The sequence below is a fragment of the Pipistrellus hanaki genome (assembly GCF_964339955.1).
Source record: "Pipistrellus hanaki genome assembly, chromosome: 6".
Taxonomy (NCBI): Eukaryota; Metazoa; Chordata; class Mammalia; order Chiroptera; family Vespertilionidae; genus Pipistrellus; species Pipistrellus hanaki.
This window is the reverse complement of record NC_140508.1, coordinates 51,349,438-51,368,216: the sequence shown is the minus strand read 5'-3', so window position 1 is coordinate 51,368,216 and position 18,779 is coordinate 51,349,438. Positions and strand designations below refer to the sequence as shown.

The following is an 18,779-nucleotide window of genomic DNA, read 5'->3' as shown; positions in this document are numbered from 1 at the left end:
CACTATAGTACACATTTATCCAAGAGTTCAGTGGAAAAGGATTTCTGCCATATCTTTATAATGTGAATACAAAGTAAGTGGCAATTAAAAAAAAAAAAAAAGCTTTATATAAATTAAATTTGAGAAGTTACCACGTGTTTTTTTTGTTTGTTTGTTTGGTTTTATTTAACCAGCAGTATTTAATTATAAATTTCCTGAGCATAAAACCAGTCTAACAAGCCTGAGACTCTCTGTGGGAGAAACACACAGATGCTCAGTTACTGCAGGCTGGAAGAAAGTCTCCAATGTACAAGCTCAGGCCTTGTTCCCCTTCACATAGCACAGCCCAGGATACACAGTCCTCTAACACCTACATTTGCACTAATAGGGCCATGAGGAAAGAGCCAGATAATTTCAGATTACCAATCTGTGCTATTGAAATTTAAAACTGGATAGGAACTATCTATACTAATGAGAGAGAAATATGGTAAGTGACCATCACTCCATGACGCCTACAGCCAATCAGGAGGGAATATGCAAATTATCAGGGCAAAGATGGCGGCAACCACGTTGCCAGATGAAGCAGGTGGGAGGCTTGGGTCACCTCCAGCGACGGAGGAAGCCAAGCTTCCCTCCCACCAGGGCCAGCCACCAAAGGAGGGGTCTGTGGACAGTGGCCATGGAGAAGGCTGGAATAAGCAGAAGACTTGGGTTGCCCCTGACAACCAAAAGCTTCCTGCCCACACTGACTGGCCATGAAGGAGGAGCCTGTGGGCAGAGGCCACAGAGCTGGCCTGAGTGCATGGGAGGCTTGGGTCACCGGGGCTGGCTGCCAAGGGAGAGGTCTGCAAATGGCCCTCAGTCCCTCACTCAGGCTGACCATGCCACGATCGAGGTGAGGGTCCCTGCTGGGGGGCGTGGCCAGCATGAAAACAGCCATCAGCCCTTTACCCAGGCTGGCCACACCCCAATGGGGTGAGGGTCCCCTCTGGGGTTGTGCCAGGCCTGCAAAGAGCTATCAACCTCTCACCTAGGCTGGCAAGGCAGCCCAGCAGAGACCTCCACACTGAAGGGGGTGAGGCCAGCCTTAAAACAGCCCTCAGACTCTCACCCAGGCTGGCCGCCCCCTCCTCCCAATGGGGACCCTCACCCCATGGAGGTGTAGCTGGCTTACAAACCACCATTACAAACCACCATAGGCCCCTCGCACAGGCCACCCTGCCTTCCCTGATCCAAAATAGCCTTCAGGGCAAACCAGCCACCCCCACACATGCACCAGGCTTCTATCTATACTAACAAAAAGGTAAGATGCTAATTAGGCTGGGAGACCGTCCAAGAGACCTTCTGGACATTCTTCTGGACAAAGCCATTGTGGCCGGGCTGAGGTAGAGGCTGTTAAGGGCCAAGAGGGGAGGGTATTTGTGGCTGATCAGGCTGGTGGGGAGACAGTTGGGGGTGAGAAGGCTGGCAGGGGGGCAGTAGGGGAGAAGCAGGCTTGGTAGGGGAGGGTAGTTTGGGGAGAGAAGGCTGGCAGGCAGAGAGGTTAGGGGCAATCAGGCAGGCAGGCAAGCTATTAGGAAGCAGCAGTCCCAGATTGTGAGAGGGATGTCCAACAGCTGGTAGTTGGACATCCCCCCCCTGAGGGGTCCCAGATTAGAGAGGGTGCAGGCCAGGTTGATGGACACCCCCCACACCTGTGCATGAATTTCATGTACCAGGCCACTAGTACAAAAATAAAGAATTTATATTCCTCAGCCTAAAATGGAGCATTCTGTCAACAATGTTTAGAAAATAGATGAATGTTATTTGGAATGCTGAGCTAAATGTATCACCAGAAGACAAAGGGATAAAAAGGTCATTTCAGATCGAGGAGGAATGATGGTTTATATAACAAATGGTACTGAATCAACTGTCTACTACATGGAAAAATAAGTTATAGTCTTATGGTCTTACACCATGCAAAAATAAATCTCCTTTGGATTTTAAGTCAAACATAAGAACACTAAATTATAAAAGTGCTAGAAGAAAGTATTTCTAGAATCTTGGTTGGAAAGAGCTCTGCATTTGCTCTAATTGTCAGTGTTAAAAGCAAAAGGAACTTGGAAATACAGAGAAACAGGCAACAAGTGGTGCACTACTGATTGTCCTCACTGCTTGAGTAAACCAGGTATGCAGGTGCCAGGTTGTGCTGCTGTCCCAGCATTCATGGCCATGCTCAGTGCAGCTGACACACATGTGCTCATGGAGAAGGGCTGCGTGGCAGCCACAGTACCAGCCAAGCCCATCAGACCGTCCCCTGGAGCAGGTCCCTGGGAGGTGCTTCCATAACAGAAGTGGTTCAGCCTAATTACAGCTCTGGTTTATGTGGAAAGTCTGTGGTTACAAAAAAATTATGTACTGACATATTATTTTCAAAGTGGATTTATTCACCCTATTATTTATTGTCTACTCTATAAAATAATCATTAAAATGAATCATTTTTCATATATCCTCAAAGCTAATATGATTTGATAGGAATATAAGTCATGTATATCAATAACCTTAAAAAAAGGCTGGGCTTCATTAAGTGAAACCTCACTTTCAAACAGTTGAAAATTCCAGGTGTCACTTATAGGACTACAACACTCTCCACCCCTTCAGTGATATCTTGAATTGAGGATGGCCTGAAAATATCTTGCTTTCCCACTATTCAAATGCTCTGCTAGCTTGAATGATATTAAAATATCTAACCACACACTTACCAATGGATTCACCAGTGCCTCAGACTGGCTTATCAAACAGGAATTTTGCAGACTGTTACACTGCTCCTGGTGTCCTGATAGTAAGTATGTAATTCCTCACCTCTTCTTCACCATTCAAGGCCCCACATCCACGTCCACAAGTTACTCCTCTACTCAATTTGTGCACATGGTGCCTACAACAGACAAAAGCCATGACCTGCTTTCAACTAATGAGCTCCCTCTTACCTCCCACTCTACTGGAAAACAATGAATAGCAAGGGAGGAAATTGAAGGCAGTGGCACTGAGCTTTGTCTCTGTTAGAAACCCGTATCATTTAGTGAGAACTGCACATTTCAAAAAACAGACACCTGCACACACTTTGGGTAGTGAAAAAAATAAGAATTGCAAAATGCACCTGCACAGGACTCAGGCTGCCCTACAGTTTATGGGAAGGGAGGAGAGCCACCAGAAAAAGAGGAAAAGAGCAACTTAGAGAAAGGAGCATAACCTCATAGACTTTCACCTGACATCAAGTCAAAAGGCCCAATGAATGCTCATAAAAGTGAAATCACTGAGTAAGCTGAGCAGAGATCAGGTGCCTTACACTAGTGCTTTTGAGAAACTAATGCCCTGAATCTCAGGTAGAAATGTGCAGCAGTTATTATCTTTGTCTATCCTTTAACGAATAGAAATATTCCAGCATACTTCGTCTGGCATGATTTCAACAGGGCAAAGTTTCACACACTTCAGTTAAACAAAATTACATGTTTCTCTATGATGGAAATATTGTGAATCTTTAACATGCCGTTCATTATGAGCCTGAAGAAGTAGAAAAGGTGAAATATATAGAGTGCTCATCAAACTTAGCTGACCACAAAAATGATTTCCAAGGTTGAGCTAACACATCTCCTGAAGCTTGTGACATGTGAAAACCAGAATGCCCTGCACAGACTTCTCCTCTTCCCACTAACTGCTCAGTGTGCCCAACGCTGGTGAGGTTCTCCCCGCTGCTTGTGGGCCATGATGTTAAGAATGGACCTCTGAGATACACGCCCTCCTTGTCTCTAGAGTGCGTGTCATCCTCTTCGTTTCTGTTAAAACTCGTTAAACTGGGCAAAGTGAGATGCTGAAAACCAGGAAGGCATGTGGATGAGAAGCCTTACAGAAAATGTATGAGAAAGTGCAGCCTTGGCCACCTTCTCTGTCCCAGCAATCGTTCAAATCGCATTTGTGAGAAAGGCTAAGGAGGTCATAAAGCTGCAGACACATCATGGGGGCCTAAACTACACAGGCGTGCATCCACAAAACTTTGAGTCACCTCCAAAAAATACTACTTTACAAATCAAGTTTTATGTATCTCTGATGTGTGTATATATACTATAAAAATATACTGTAGCTTCTTCTGGCAGAAGTGGGGAACCTTTTTGCTCCAAAGGCCATTTGGATATCTATAACATCATTGGAGGTCCATACAAAATTATCAACTTAAAAATTAGCCTGCTATATTTGGTCAACCATTTAATTAACAAACCCCTAATCCTTGGCAGGCCCAGACCAAATGATTTCCTGGGCCAGATGTTCCCCACTGCTCTAGTGGAAATCTCTGCAAATTTAAGGTGATACAAGTAAAAGTGTTCCTGATCCAAAAACATGTTTCACAATATTTATGAGAGTCTAGACCAGACCCTGGTTTTACTTGATACAATCTAATAAAGTTGGAGAGAAAAATAAAAAAGCTGGATTTCTAACACCAGCCACTTTTGGCATCTGCACATACTAGTGTGGCTCACCAGTTTTGCAGGCAACCACATAAATCACACAGGCACACAGGCACACAGGCTCCAGGTCTGATAGGGGCAGGGAAGGGGCTACCTGAGACTGTATACGCTTCTTCAGTGCCAAGCAGATACCACACCCTCACAAATGGGCAGGAGAGGAACCAGCTGGCACTCCACCTGTGCAGGTTAGAGTGCAGAGGTGCAGCTCAGGGTTATTATTCAGCTCCTCGGTCAGTATTTCTGCTCCATGGCCCATGGGACAGGGCACTTCCCTATCTTTCAAAGTGTTTTTAAAGAATCCTTCTCTGGCTCTAACTCTATTCCTTGCAAAGCTCTCCGAGTTAAATGTATAGTTGCCTGATAGTAGACTTAAAATGCATACTTTATTTATTTTGTTAGACTGAGTCCTATCAAGGAGCATTTAAACCTTTTATAATTCAAAGTTGATATGATCACATTTGAAGAAAAAGTTAATAGAGAAGAGTCACTAAATGCGAAAGAGCACTGAACACATTTAATCATCTGCTTGTATTTTTATAAAACTGCTCACAGAACCCGCTTAAAAATACTAACTGGTTCATTTCAGTGCCAGCACACAATGCCCCTGTGTCCGGGTGAGTTCTCCAATGTCTTGTTTTAAAGGAATATATAGTACTCCCGCAAGATGTTTTCCCATTTCTATTCTCTCCCACTCCTGAGGCCCTTGTTCTCCGTGATAAGGCAATCTCCTCCGGGATCGCAGCGCTGTAGTTTCCACCACGAGTGACAAGGACTCGACGTGAATAACTGCTGTGTGCAGGTTGTAATTATGTCAGCTGCAGTGTTGAACAAGGGGACTGATTAATGTGAGCCCCAGCCCAGGCGCAGTCCCTATCAGAACCTCTGCGCAGGCCGGCAGTGGGGATGGGTTAAAGCAGGAAGACACAACACGCGGAGAGCCCGTGATAGATGAATTGCTCCACAGTCTTCAGGCAGATGTTCCGGGACAGTATAATATACAATTACTCTGCCTTATCACTTTCCCAGGGACAATAAAGCTTCCTCCTCCTATAGCTCATGTGAGTGAAGGCAAAATCCGTTTTACTTTTACAATACTGACTCACTTATCACGGTGCCTTGATTGTGCTTTTACAGCTAAAGGAAACATGTATTCCAGTTTTAAACTACAAAAGCCCTTAAAAAGAAAACAGGAACCTGGTTTGGAGCCTCTTTCACACCAGAGCACACAATGTTTTAAGATTTTTTTGTATAATAAAGATGTAAGGAAGTTAATGTATGTGTGTGCATATGTAGTTGAAAACTAGTCCCCATAACTCAAGAAGATTCAAAGACCATACAGAAATCATTAAATTAAAAGAATATGTATTTAAAAAACTTATGTGTTGATACCTTCCACACATTTCTCAGGCACAGGCACTGGGGTGCCAGAATATGATAGGACATATCCCAGTGACACGCTGGCTCGTTCTCCCCACTCCTGCGTGGGTTCCCTGGGCCCGTCTTCCTTCAGAAAGCTGAGTTAGCCTAGAGAAGGTGGCGGCCTCAACCATTTTAATAACACGCTGCAGACGATGCTAAAACACACTCCCTTCAGGAACTGTGATGACCACTTTTACTACCTATATCTGCACTTACACAAATGATGCCAAAACATTTGTGGTGAGATGAACAGAACTATCTCAATTTTCATTTTTAAAGTTGAAAACCACGCTAGCACCAAAAATTGAGATGTAGGCATAACCATCTTCTGGTGACCGTGATTTATAATGAAACAAAGCAGCAAAAATTCCAATAGAATCAAACAAAGGAAAGCCACACAAATGTCAGTGACAGCTGAAAGCAGCATGCGTCAGCCTGTGAACAATCTATGACTTAGTCAACTGTTTAGTAGCCAGGACAACTAACAAGACTCAGCAGTTGTCACACACCCTAAGTCCTGAAAACACATCATGCCCCTTCCACCCTAAGGAGGGAAATTGGCCCTCACTTTTCCCATTATCACACTAACTCCAGCACCACCAGGATCCTTACTGCTGCCTTCTCTTGGTAGCACCACTGTAGCAGAGTTACACATTTCTAGAAATATTGCAATTTGAAGGTGGTAGGAGTCAATCTAAAACAGTACAATGAAGTTGTAGCACAGATGTACACAGAAAATGTAATTAGGACCATGGCTGGTGAAAGACACATACCAAATTTATAATTATTTGTTGTAAGACAGACAAAGGAAAGGTAGGTAAAGCAAATGGAGTGGGCTATAAATATCGGTGGGAGTCAGGTGTCATCACAATAAATGGCTAATGATGTCACTAGAGTGGCCTGTTAGATTTACTAGTCTTAGAAAAACCTTGAGTCATTAGCAAAAATTGTTTAGAATAAGTCATAGAAAAGATGTCACATTTTAAAAGATGACATTTACAATGAGTATGTGCAAAGTGGTTACACTGACTTGTTAGCTAGTGCCCGGAAAATTTCTGAATTACATGTAACAGTTAAAGTAATGTAGCATTTTGTGGAAATTCTTCATGTAAAGCAAATAAAATCGAAATGTTTGCTTGTGTGTGGTGGGGAGGGAAGAATAATACAATAATACTCTCTATATTCTTGATGCAAAACTCTGAACACGACAGAGTGACAACTGGTGCTGTGCCATCCCAACCAATGTGGGAACTTCGTTCTAGCAGATGAGCAGAAAGACCCAGCGATTCTGAAGCCCCATTCCCGTCTTGAGAGAGAGATATCCCATCGAGGTTCCCACATCCACAAGTCCTGGAGGATTACTCAAAATTTCCTTGGTGCCCCTCACGCTTCACAATACCCCAACTTTCCATGCTTTTAGGTAAAATGTTGGCTCTTCCCTCCAGCAGGTAAGCATTTAAGTAAAACGTAGAGCAATCTTAAGCAAACTAATAAAAATAAACACACACACACACACACACACACACACACACACACACACACTGCGCTTCTTCTATCCAGAGCTCTTCCTGTCACCATCTCCCCAGGGTTTTCAGAGCCACCATCCAGTCAGAGCCCCTTCACTTCTCAGTTTCTGTTCCCGTCACTTCCCCACAGTGGGTCTTTCCAGGAGAGCTGTGGCCTCTCGCTGACAAGCAGGGGGCCTGCACTGTCCTCTTGTCACTGCACACCTGATATCGGAAGCTACCTCAGCCTCTCCTAAGGTGCTACTTGCCCTCTGCTTTTTCCACTTCCCACATTTTCCAAGGGAAATATCAATCACACCAATGCCTTCAAGTTGAACATAGATCAGTACTGAACACACCTGACAGGACTCTGTTTGGATAACCTGTGGGCATTTCCAGAGTTTGAACACAATAAAGGTGAAGTCTGGTCCCAAAGCTCATTTTCCTCCTCCAGGAGTGAGGACTTCTCAAGTGGCAGTGTGGTTCTCACCTCAGCCCTGGCCAAGGCTGCTCTGCAGTAAGGAACAAATTACGAACTTTCCCCAAAAGAAAATAAATTCAGGAGAACTTCTTTCCATATAGATGTTCTCACAAACACAGTACTTCTCAAAATAGGGAAAAAATCAACAAAAAGTTTGTGCTAAGTCCTCTTAATTGAGAAAATAAAGACATAATGATGTAATCTTGTTTTTCAGACATTCTTAGAGAAAAGCAAAACAGAAACACACTCTACCACCTCAAGGGGCTCAGCTCATCCCATTAAAGGAAGCTCACAGTGGAGACGCCACACTGGCCTCTTAGATGCTGCCCTCACTCCCTGTGCCCACACACCGCTGCATCACCCCATCCTAAATGGTCCCACTTTGCCTTCTTTCTCTTTCTTCCACAATTATACAGGCCTGGAGAGATAATACTTTAGAATACGTCGAAACAAATTATCTGAAAATAAAATGAAATAATATATTGCATTCTCAATGAACTAATGACAATTGGTCACATGCTCTGATTTACTTCAAATCTACATTATTCTGCTTTGTTTTCTTCCACACCCACAGCCCGGGGTGAAACCCACTCACACAGGAAAGGGTGAGCCTGACTTTTGCTCACTGCTGTCAGCCCTCTTGGCAATGACAGAGCTTTCCTAACGAGCACATGGCAGGAGCCTCCAATGCCAGGAGATATAGATAGTTACACAGTCAAGTGTTTTGTTGTGTGATAATAGCTCTAGTGTCTGAGGAATAACTTATTATGCAACAGACTATTGCCCCAAAAAATATTTTCTATTTTTTTTTCATCTCTAAGGCCTTCCTTTCTAACATAATATATACAGATATATCTAACTACCACCCAAGGGACTGTCCATAGTAATTCCTTGTAGAAAGACCATCCCCAAAGATAGCTTTGGTCCTTTTATAATGACTGGATTTGGGATTCGAGGAGAGCAGGTTAAATAAACATGTTTATCTGCTTCTACTTTAAGAGATAGCACAGGGAGTGTGTGGTCACTTTGTGTTCAAATGGGTCTCCTAATTAATCTGTGATCCCATAGCTTATTTCAGCTCCATCAACCACCAAAACAACTTACTTGTTCTGATAAACAAAAGAAATTATCTTAGATTTTTTTATCCTTTTAAAAATATCTGAACCAAATAGCAATTTTTAATGCTATGGAATCTATTTTTATTCAATTCTATAGATTCTTTTTACTTAAATGTGTTTTGTTAGATGAGCATTTACCAACATTAACTAAAGGCCTGACAAACATGTGCTATGTCAGGACAGACTTCACGCTGAAACCAGTTTTAAGAAGCCTATGTGCTTGGGTGTTACAGAATACAGAAGAAAAGTATGGGTAAGACATATTATGTATGACAATCAATTAGACACACACAGTATGGAAAAAACAGAACCAACTCAAAACCATGATTAGATTAAAAATTAAATTCACTAAAGAAATGGTCAAAGAAAATGAGAAGATACTTATTCAGAAAGAATCCAATTTCTGCTGAAACATTCGGGGTAAGGGGGGGAGAAGAATACATTTACAAATAGCTACTCTCATAATTCATTAAAGAAAACCTGAAGATACAATTATGTCATTTTGGAAGGAACACTCAAAAAATCCAACCTAAACTTACCAGAAACAACACTCCACTAGAAAGACAGCCCAACTCCACAATGTCGCCTTGACACATGCCAGCAGCCCTCAGAGGCAGCATCTCTGCTTCAATGACCAAACCAGCTCCCCTCGGCACTGCCACACTGACACCTGCCTGTGGCTGGCTGAACTGTGGCGGGGAGAGCAGGAGGGGCAGTTGAGGAGCAGGTACTGCCCACAGCACACACCACCCACGACACACTGCCTTCGAAAAGAAACTCCACAATCTGAAGACAGCCTTGGAATCATCATGGTTTGCAAAGTAACTGGATTTTTAGGCTAGCACATTTGTTTTTATTCTGCTAAGTGGATTAGCAGTTACAATAGAGTAGAATATAAAAAGATGATATAATTGAGATAAATAAAATAGTATTGACTTGTACTTTAAATGACAAAAATAGTGTGTGTTTTTTAATTTATCTTTTTTTGGGGGGGGAGGGCACTGGAGTACTACTCTCCCAACTAATTTAGATTTTACAAGTATTAACAAGTTACTATGCTGCTGTTAGACCCTTAGACCTGTCCATCTCAGAGCTGAGAATCGGAACACCAATTTCCCACCCCAGCCCCTGACAACCACATTTCTGCTCCTATTACTATGAGTTTAACCTTTTATTAATTTTATTTTTAAGATTCTACATATAAATGATATCATGCAGTATTAGCCTATCTCTGGCTTATTTTGCTGATAAAATATTATGATTTAAAATTTATTCTGATATAACTAGGCTTGAGGCAGCATTTGATTACCCAAAAGAAATAAATGCTACCTCTGACTCTTCAGAACAAGAAATGGGTGCTGTTTGTTGGTTATGTATGATTTCACTTCTCTACCTTGGCATCTATGATGCTCTACTACCCAGACAAGCACCCATTTTTCCTCCTGGTCATTATTTGGCCAACAAGTTTGTTCTTTCCATTGTTTCCCTGGTACAACCTGGGAACCTGCCTGCACAGGAAGCCAAAGGAAAACTGAAACTCTCTAAAGAGATCACCCAAAAGCAGAAAGTCTCCCCTGAGTCTGTCTCCCTAGCTCAGGATGCTGATGACACCCTGGCAGACAAGGACACAGATCCCACTGCACACTGGATTCTTGCTGCCACAACACCTAAAATAGCTGACCTTACAGCCTCACGCATAAGACACATAAGATGTTCACACAGCAAATTAAAATGCACATTATCTAAGACCTGCAAAATTTTCATAACTGTGACACTTTATAGAAATATATGTTTAAGAAAGTAATACAAACTTTTAAAATGGAAGTAAAGAATTTTTGCAAGCACAGTTTTCTGGTATTACATCTTAAAACTACTTCCAAAATGTTTCCAGCACTATGCAAAGTTAAGATAGAATTCAATCAAATTAAAAGTATTGTTTGACAAAACATTTCTAGGACACAAATAGTTGTGACGAAGAGCTAATTCTACCTATGGCACCTATATGTGTGAAAACCTATTGAATTCAATTATAAAAAATACTAGGCAAAATATTTAGATGTTAGAAAGCATCACAGAAAGCAAATTTCTATTTGAATATCTCACCTGGATTCAATGTTATACTCACCCAAAAAAGGAAAGAATATTGTTCATGAGTTCAAAGCCTAGTATCAATGACTTCTATGGTATACAATGGTCAAGAGCTAAGTAAACCAAAAAGTAAGAGGAAAAAACTAAAGAGTATTTCCGGTAAGTTTAGCAAAACAATAAAGTAACCTTTTAATATGAGGCAGGAATTATAGATTTTATTCCTCAGCTATATAATATCTTTCCATTTGGGGTTATAATTTCAAGTAATTAAAATGAGAATAAAATTAGTGAATAAAATGAAAAGGAGAAGAGTAAAAAACAAAACTTTTTAAAGAGTGTATGTATGGTTGAAGTACTAAGGCTGCTAGTTGAGAAAAATCTGACCCAAAGCAGAGTCTTAAAGAGATGAGATTACTCCAAGGTCAATCAAAGTGATACAATAAATAAAGGATCAAATGGACAGGGTTTTGCTTGAAATTTTAGTTTTACAAAATGACAAAGTGCAGCATAGAATTATCCTTAATATTTTTAATACTGCAGGTAGTAATTTGTGCTACTTTTTGTGACTTCTCAGTCATTTACTATTTAATATGCATTTATTGTATTTCCCCCATAAATACTAAATAAAAAATGGAAGCGAATGAGAAGATTATTCATGTACAAGAAAGTCCAATTAGGGCCACCTACTATTATGTGAAAGCCAGAGCCCTCGGTGAAATAGTGTACAGTTTGATATTAATAAATCTATAGGGAAACAGATTCACATTATTAGAGAGCGTACTTACAACATATTAAAGTTTTTCTATTTCTCATTAATATAGAAGTGACAATACATAGCAAAGGAAAATAAAAATATAGAAAATGTTAGATTGCTTCCATTTTAATGTAGAAACAAATCTAATGAATTTGCTGCATAAATAATATAGGACAGTTGCTATGAATCTCAATTTATGCTTTGAAATTATAATGAATAATAATTAATGGTGAAAAATTTTGGAGTAATGATAAAATATACTGAGTTGTAATTGATTAGATGTTTGAATATTTTAGACAGTAAAAGCTTGGGAAAGGGGTACATGTTTACATCTAAATAGAATGAAATGTCATTGCCTAAATTAATAATGCAGACTTGAAAAATAGCCCCAGGTTCAAAAGACCAATTATAAAATTCTTTTGTAAACAAATCTATATCCACATTTTTCATAAATAGTTATTACTACCAGTATTTGTACAATAATGTTCAATTTATAAAATGAAAAACTGTATTTTCAAATGAAATTTAAATAATATTGCAATTTCTAATGATGGTTACTTACCTGAAAATAAGTGTTAATAATGGCAAAGATAAGGATACTCTACAGGAATCACTTTTATGTATCTATATTAAACAAATAAGAATCTAAGTGGAAAAAATTAAATATTTTTTCCAGTAATAAACTAATAATAAACTAATAAAGTAATAAACTAATATGGAAAGGTATCAATAACCCAAATATGACCTAATATTCTTAGCAAATGTGTTCATCTTATATTTTCATTCTACAGAAATCATATATATTCAAATTTACTTGATCCTATGAGAGAAGATGTTTTCTTATTGTTGTGAGGTAAGTGTCGTAAGCATTTTTTTATGCTATGCAACCAAAACAATTATTTTGAACTTAATTATCTGCTTATTTTTAAATCTTTTGCTTATCAACAAGAAAACAAAGATATCTGTTGTAAATTCCACATTTCATTCATAATCCCTAACTTCAGAAGCATTCACATTCTTCCAAGTTTTCTGTACTTTTGTTCACTAAAGCAAACCTAATCATATGTACACAGAATAATAAACTCAAATGAACAAAAATTGTTCAAACTCTTCTTTCAATAACAATTATTTAAATTTTTTAAATATAAAATCACCCTTTTATCAGGGATTGTAAGCATTTTAAAAAGTAATGTGGTAGGTATGACTAGATTTAAATGTCCTGAGTACTAATTCATGGGACAGGCACAGTATTCTTAGAAAACACATCCCCTTTTTACTGCATGCACACAGAGGTCTAACACAGCTAACAGAGATGGGTCCTGCTGGCTCAAGTGCATGTCTCAATGGAAGTGATGCTATTTCAGGGAGATCACATGGAGAGGGAAAAGTAATACAACTTCAACCTTAGCAAAGGTATAACAATTTCAAAGAGGAAACCTGAAATATTTTGAAATATTTTTATGCAAATAAAGACTTAAGAGTTGACTAAAGCACAGTCCTAATCAGCAAAACGAAATTCAATTCCAGCCTTTGTAATAATACTATCAAAATCCTTAAATCATACTTCTAGCACTTTCTTTAAAAAACAAAAAACAAGGATAAGCACAAAAATCTAGATAGGTCTTTTCCTTCTCTCTTTTAATCCTTGCCCAAAATTCTCCCATTTTTCTAATATATGGGATCTGTACATGACCTTGTTTGAAATAATAGTTCTGCTACTTAAAAATAACAGCTTGAAAGCCATAGTTATGCAAGATAAATTAAGCATAAGGATAGTTACAATTTAAATGTGAAATATAAAATTTACAGTGAAAGAAACAGAAAAGCCCCAAACAACAACTCAAACCTTATGCATAGAGTACAGACTAAAAAGATATAATCCTAACAGTAGGAGTGATAATTAAGGGAAATTTTTATAACTTTCTAATTTCTTTTTTGTGTTTTATAGGGAAGGCAACTACATGGTATGACCTCTTTAATAAGAAAAAAGAGCCTCAAATAACATTTATTTTTTAAGAACTCAAGTTATAAGCACCTTAGAATTTCTGTGACTACCTCTAATAGGATCACCATTTTACCAAATTTCTGAGAAACACCAATCTAGTGTTGGAACTCATAAAATGTTGAGAGAATTAATAATTAATGAATGAAATATATCTGTAATATCTCTGTACTATTAGATGACCTCTAAAATAAAACTTAATGCAATAATGAGGATAATAATAGAGATTATGGCAATATATTTACTGAATGCACAAGCTACATCAAGAGACATACAAAAACCAGTCTTTTAAAGAGGGCTTCAGATCCAGAGTCATAGAAGCATCGAATAGACTGTCCAACCTATGAGGTGGTGGTGTGAGTGGTAGGAGATCAACCAAAGGACTTGCATGCATGCAAATAAGCATAACCAACGGACATAGACGGGGGGCAGGAGGGAAGGTGAGGACATGTGCTGGGGGTTGGGGGAGGAGGGGGGCAGGGAGAGGTCAATGAGGGGAAAGGGGGACTTATGTAATACATTAAAGAATTTAAACTTAAAAAAAATAAACAAAAAATAAAGAGGACATCAGGTTTAAGGTACAGATTATAATATTTAACAAGCAAGTGTAATACACACCACAAGAGCTTCTGCTCCAGCATGAAGAAGGCCCTCCCACTAAGATTCAGGCTACAGCTTGCTGGCTGAGCTCCTAAGGTAGATGTCACTTGCTGCCTGCATACCCTGTGGTGTCTCACAGACTCCTCAAGAGTGCTGACCTAACTCACAGGCTCCAGGTGCAACGTCATCCCATCTTATTGTCCCTCTGCCCTCTGTTCCTACACACCCCTGGTCACAGAGGATGACTCCACTGTCTGAATCTCTCCCATTTCTCTGTATCTCTACTTTGCTGCCACTGACCACAACACTGCAACAGGGCAAGGTCCTTTGTCAAAAGGACCTCACTAGCACACATAGATCTCCAACATACCTTGAACATAAAAATGCTACTCTGTCAATACCTCCTGATTGCTTGTAGAACATAAATATGTCTGAAATTGACCAATCTTCTAAGCAGGCTGAAATGCTTGCTCCAATAGGACTTATTCTGACCAAACGTGTTCCTCCTCTATACACTGCTCTGGCGTCTGTATTTACCCAGGGTCTCAGTACTGAAGTGATTACTGAAGTGATTTCATTACAGGTCACCTATTACACTGTAACACCCTTAAAGGCAGGAAGCCTTTCTAATGCTATCTCCATTGCCTTAGTGCTTCACATAGCAGATAAGAAGCCATATGCACTGAATGACTATTTAAATGAAATGGTTCCTTACTTTGGCCAAGAAATTAAATCACTTGAAATTCAAGTGTACCAAAGGATTGTAAATCCTAAATGTAAAGATTATAGAAAATGGAAAAGAATTTTATTATTTTCAAAAGAGTCACTAAAATGAGGTGGTGAATTTAATTCGCTAACTAGTGAATGATGCTTTCAACTGTGCTAATTCATGCTGACCAGAGACACTGTTCTGTAACTTTTAACAAGGTTTTAACCCCTGGCAGTGACCCGAGTACTCTACCTGTCAGAAAGAGTCCTTACCTGTAGTCACACCAGGGGCATCGGTAGGGCTTCTCTCCCGTATGCACCCGTTTGTGCCGAGTCAGGTGAGACTGGGTTGTGGAGGCAAAGTTACACTCGTCACATTTGAAAGGCTTTTCCCCTGTAATACATCAAGAAGTGTTGTACATGAATAATCATAAATATTGGAAATGAAGGGCTAAATCTGTTATTAACAATTAAAGAGAAACTTATTTCTATGAAATTTTAAGAGTACAGTTCAATGCTATACATATTTGGGACATTTAAAATTTATTCTCAGAGTGAGAAAAAACACAGCCCCAATTTTTATTTCTCTATTGGAATGCAAGAATGATACATAATCTATAATTCACATATAACTTACAGACAGGAATTTTAATTTTAGCTCTGGCCTCGCACTGTATTTGAAGTCATTTGCAAACTATGTTACCTTAAAGTCATTATAAAAATCTCACTGAATATATAGTACAAAACTTATTATAATCTTAAAGGTAAATCTGAAATAAATAAATAAATAAATAAAGCTATACATTGGTCCCAAAGGAAATACTGTTAGAAGTGAAGGAAAATTACCATTCATTAAATGGGATAAAAGAAACATTCACACTGGTATTCACTAGCTCTTAAACTGTATCTCCCAGGTAGATATAATAGAGCTATCCACACATACATCTCACCCACAAGCGGGCTCAGCGCCTCACACAGGACTCATGGCTGCCCTTCGATGGGCACCTTTCTCTCCTTTACTCCCCCCTCCTCCACACACACACATTCGAAGAAATCACTGCGTCTCATCAGTTTTTAGTTCCAGGAGCTACACTGGCTGGTGAGCATGTGAAACGTGGTATTTAACTTTAATTAATATAAATTTAAAACTGATACTGGATTCACGTGTTGAAAGAATGTGTAAGTCTATCTAGGGCAGTTTGGGAATGTGAATCTACATTGTGAAGGAGTTTATCAATGTAAACACAGCTTGTGGCCTTAGGCCAGTGGTTGGCAAACCGTGGCTCGTGAGCCACATGTGGCTCTTTGGCCCCTTGAGTGTGGCCCTTCCACAAAATACCACGTGTAGGCGCGCACGTACAGTGCGATTGAAACTTTGTGGCCCATGCGCAGAAGTCGGTTTTCGGCCTGGGTGAGTCTATTTTGAAGAAGTGGTTCTAACACTGAGCCACACTCAAGGGGCCAAAGAGCTGATTGTGGCTTTTGAGCTGTGGTTTGCTGACCACTGCCTTAGATGAAAACTTAGCCTCTGACTGGCCATCTGTTCTAGTAGAAGTGTCAATATACACACCAATTTCAAGCTCCTGCAACAAAACATAATAAAGTGTTGATAATGTTATACTGATACAATACTGAAATTATAAATTGGGTGTATTTGGTTAAATTAACTATTTGAAAGGTAATTTCACATGTTACTTTTTCTTTTATCAATGTGCTTACCAGGAAACTAAAAATGGCACGTAGCTCACATTACAGGTTGATTGGACAGCGATGAACTAGAGAAATCCTCACCACCTCTTCTCTAGAAGGTAAAATTTAAGTACTGCCCTTCTCAACAGAAACTGGCCCAGAAATTCTGAGTATGATAAGTTAATTTTATGTACAGGCACCCCCTTGTAGGTTTCAGGTACCCTTGATCAACCATGGTCTGAAAATACCGAATTTCCCTGCTCCTGACACTCAACCATGGACATGGTTACAGAGCAGATGATCCTCTTTCTGATATAAAGTCAAAGATCAACAGTAGCCTAACACTGTGTCACAGAGTACAACCTTCTCCTCACTCCATCTCATCCCATCTGCACTGTCTCATCTAACATCCCAAGATGGGTGAATACAGTGCAATCAAATATTCTGAGGGAGAGAAAACATTCACATAGCCTTTAGTGCAGTATATTATTACAATTATTCTATTTTGTTATTGCTAATCTCTTAAAGTTTATAAATTAAACTTTAGCATAGATACTAGAGGACCGGTGTGTGTGTGTGTGGGTGGGGGGTGGGGGGGGGTAGGAGATGTCCCTCAGCCCAGCCTGCACCCTCTCTATCTGGGACCCCTTGGGGGATGTCTGACTGCCGGTTGAGGCCTGATCCCACATGGTGGTTGGGGCAATCACTCAGGGATCGGGACTCAACAGCAGTCGGACATCCCTCTTACATTCTGGGACTGCTGGCTCCTAACCACTCGCCTACCTACCTGCCTGATTGCCCCAACCACTCTGCCTGCAACCCTGATCGCCCCATAACCAATCCCCTGCTGTCCTGATGGACACCTAACTGCTCTCCTGCTAGCATTATCGTCCCCAATTGCCCTCTCTTGCTGGTCCAATCACCTCCAACTGCCCTCCCCTGCTGGTTTCACTGCCCCCAAACTATCTTCCCCTGAGGAGACTGGGGGACTTCAGCTAGATAAGGCAGGGCTAAGTGGACTGGGGGACTAAAGCTGGATGAGGAAGGGCTGAGGGGACTGGGGGACTCCAGCTGGATAAGGTGGAGCTAAAGCGATTGGGGGACTCTAGCTGGATGAAGCGTGTGGCCCCTGCCACCCCCTGGCAGGGCTTAGGGGACTGGGGGTCTCCAGCTGGATGAGGCAGGGCTGAGAGGGCTGCATGCCACCATCTTGTGGCTATGGGCAATGCCATCTTGTGAGGGTGTGGCAGTCAATTAGCATATTCCCTCTATTAAATAGGAGAATATGTGTATAGTAATGTAGAGTTTGGTACTATCCACAGTTTCAAACATTGCTCAGGAATTATCCTGACCACAAGTGCATAACATTTAACTGATGCACACACATCTCACCTCCCTCTGCAGCCAGGGTAGCAGTTAGAAGCCGGATTGGTTTCCTAATCCAGGTTTTACCATAATTCACACCCTACCTGTAAAATCTCGAGCAAGAACAGAAGGGTAATACCACCAAACAAGCAGGGTAATTGTGAGGGTTAAACAAAATAAACTGGTGAACAAAATGGAACCAGAAGCATGGAACAGACTGGTGGGTGCCAGAGGGAAGAGGAGTGGAGTGACTGGATAACAAGATGAAGGAATTAGCTAAGGAATGTATATGCATATCCATGGACACAGACAACATTGTGGTGAAGGCCAAGGGAGGAGGAGGTGGGAGTGGGTGGAGGTGGCCAAAAGAGGGGAGAATGGGGACATCTGCAATAGTGTTAATATTAAAAATTTTTAATAATAGTAATAAAAGAACACAAAGCATGTGTCCAACATTTAGCAGGATGCTCAATGACTTGTGATTTTTATCATTGTTGTGACAGGTCTGCCTAACCACTGGCTACTGCAGTCCTCTCACATAGCAATGCATCTCACCCAGGTCCTACTTCCAG

General features: G+C 40.5%; 1 protein-coding gene across 1 annotated transcript in view; it reads right to left on the bottom strand.

Annotated features, from left to right (window-relative positions):
* ZNF407 (zinc finger protein 407) overlaps nucleotides 1-18,779 on the bottom strand; it is a 361,659-nt gene that overhangs the window by 103,933 nt on the left and 238,947 nt on the right. Inside the window, exon 7 of the mRNA XM_084887160.1 lies at nucleotides 15,427-15,547. Within this exon, the coding sequence (XP_084743286.1) occupies nucleotides 15,427-15,547 (121 nt within the window). The remainder of the gene's footprint in view (nucleotides 1-15,426; nucleotides 15,548-18,779) is intronic.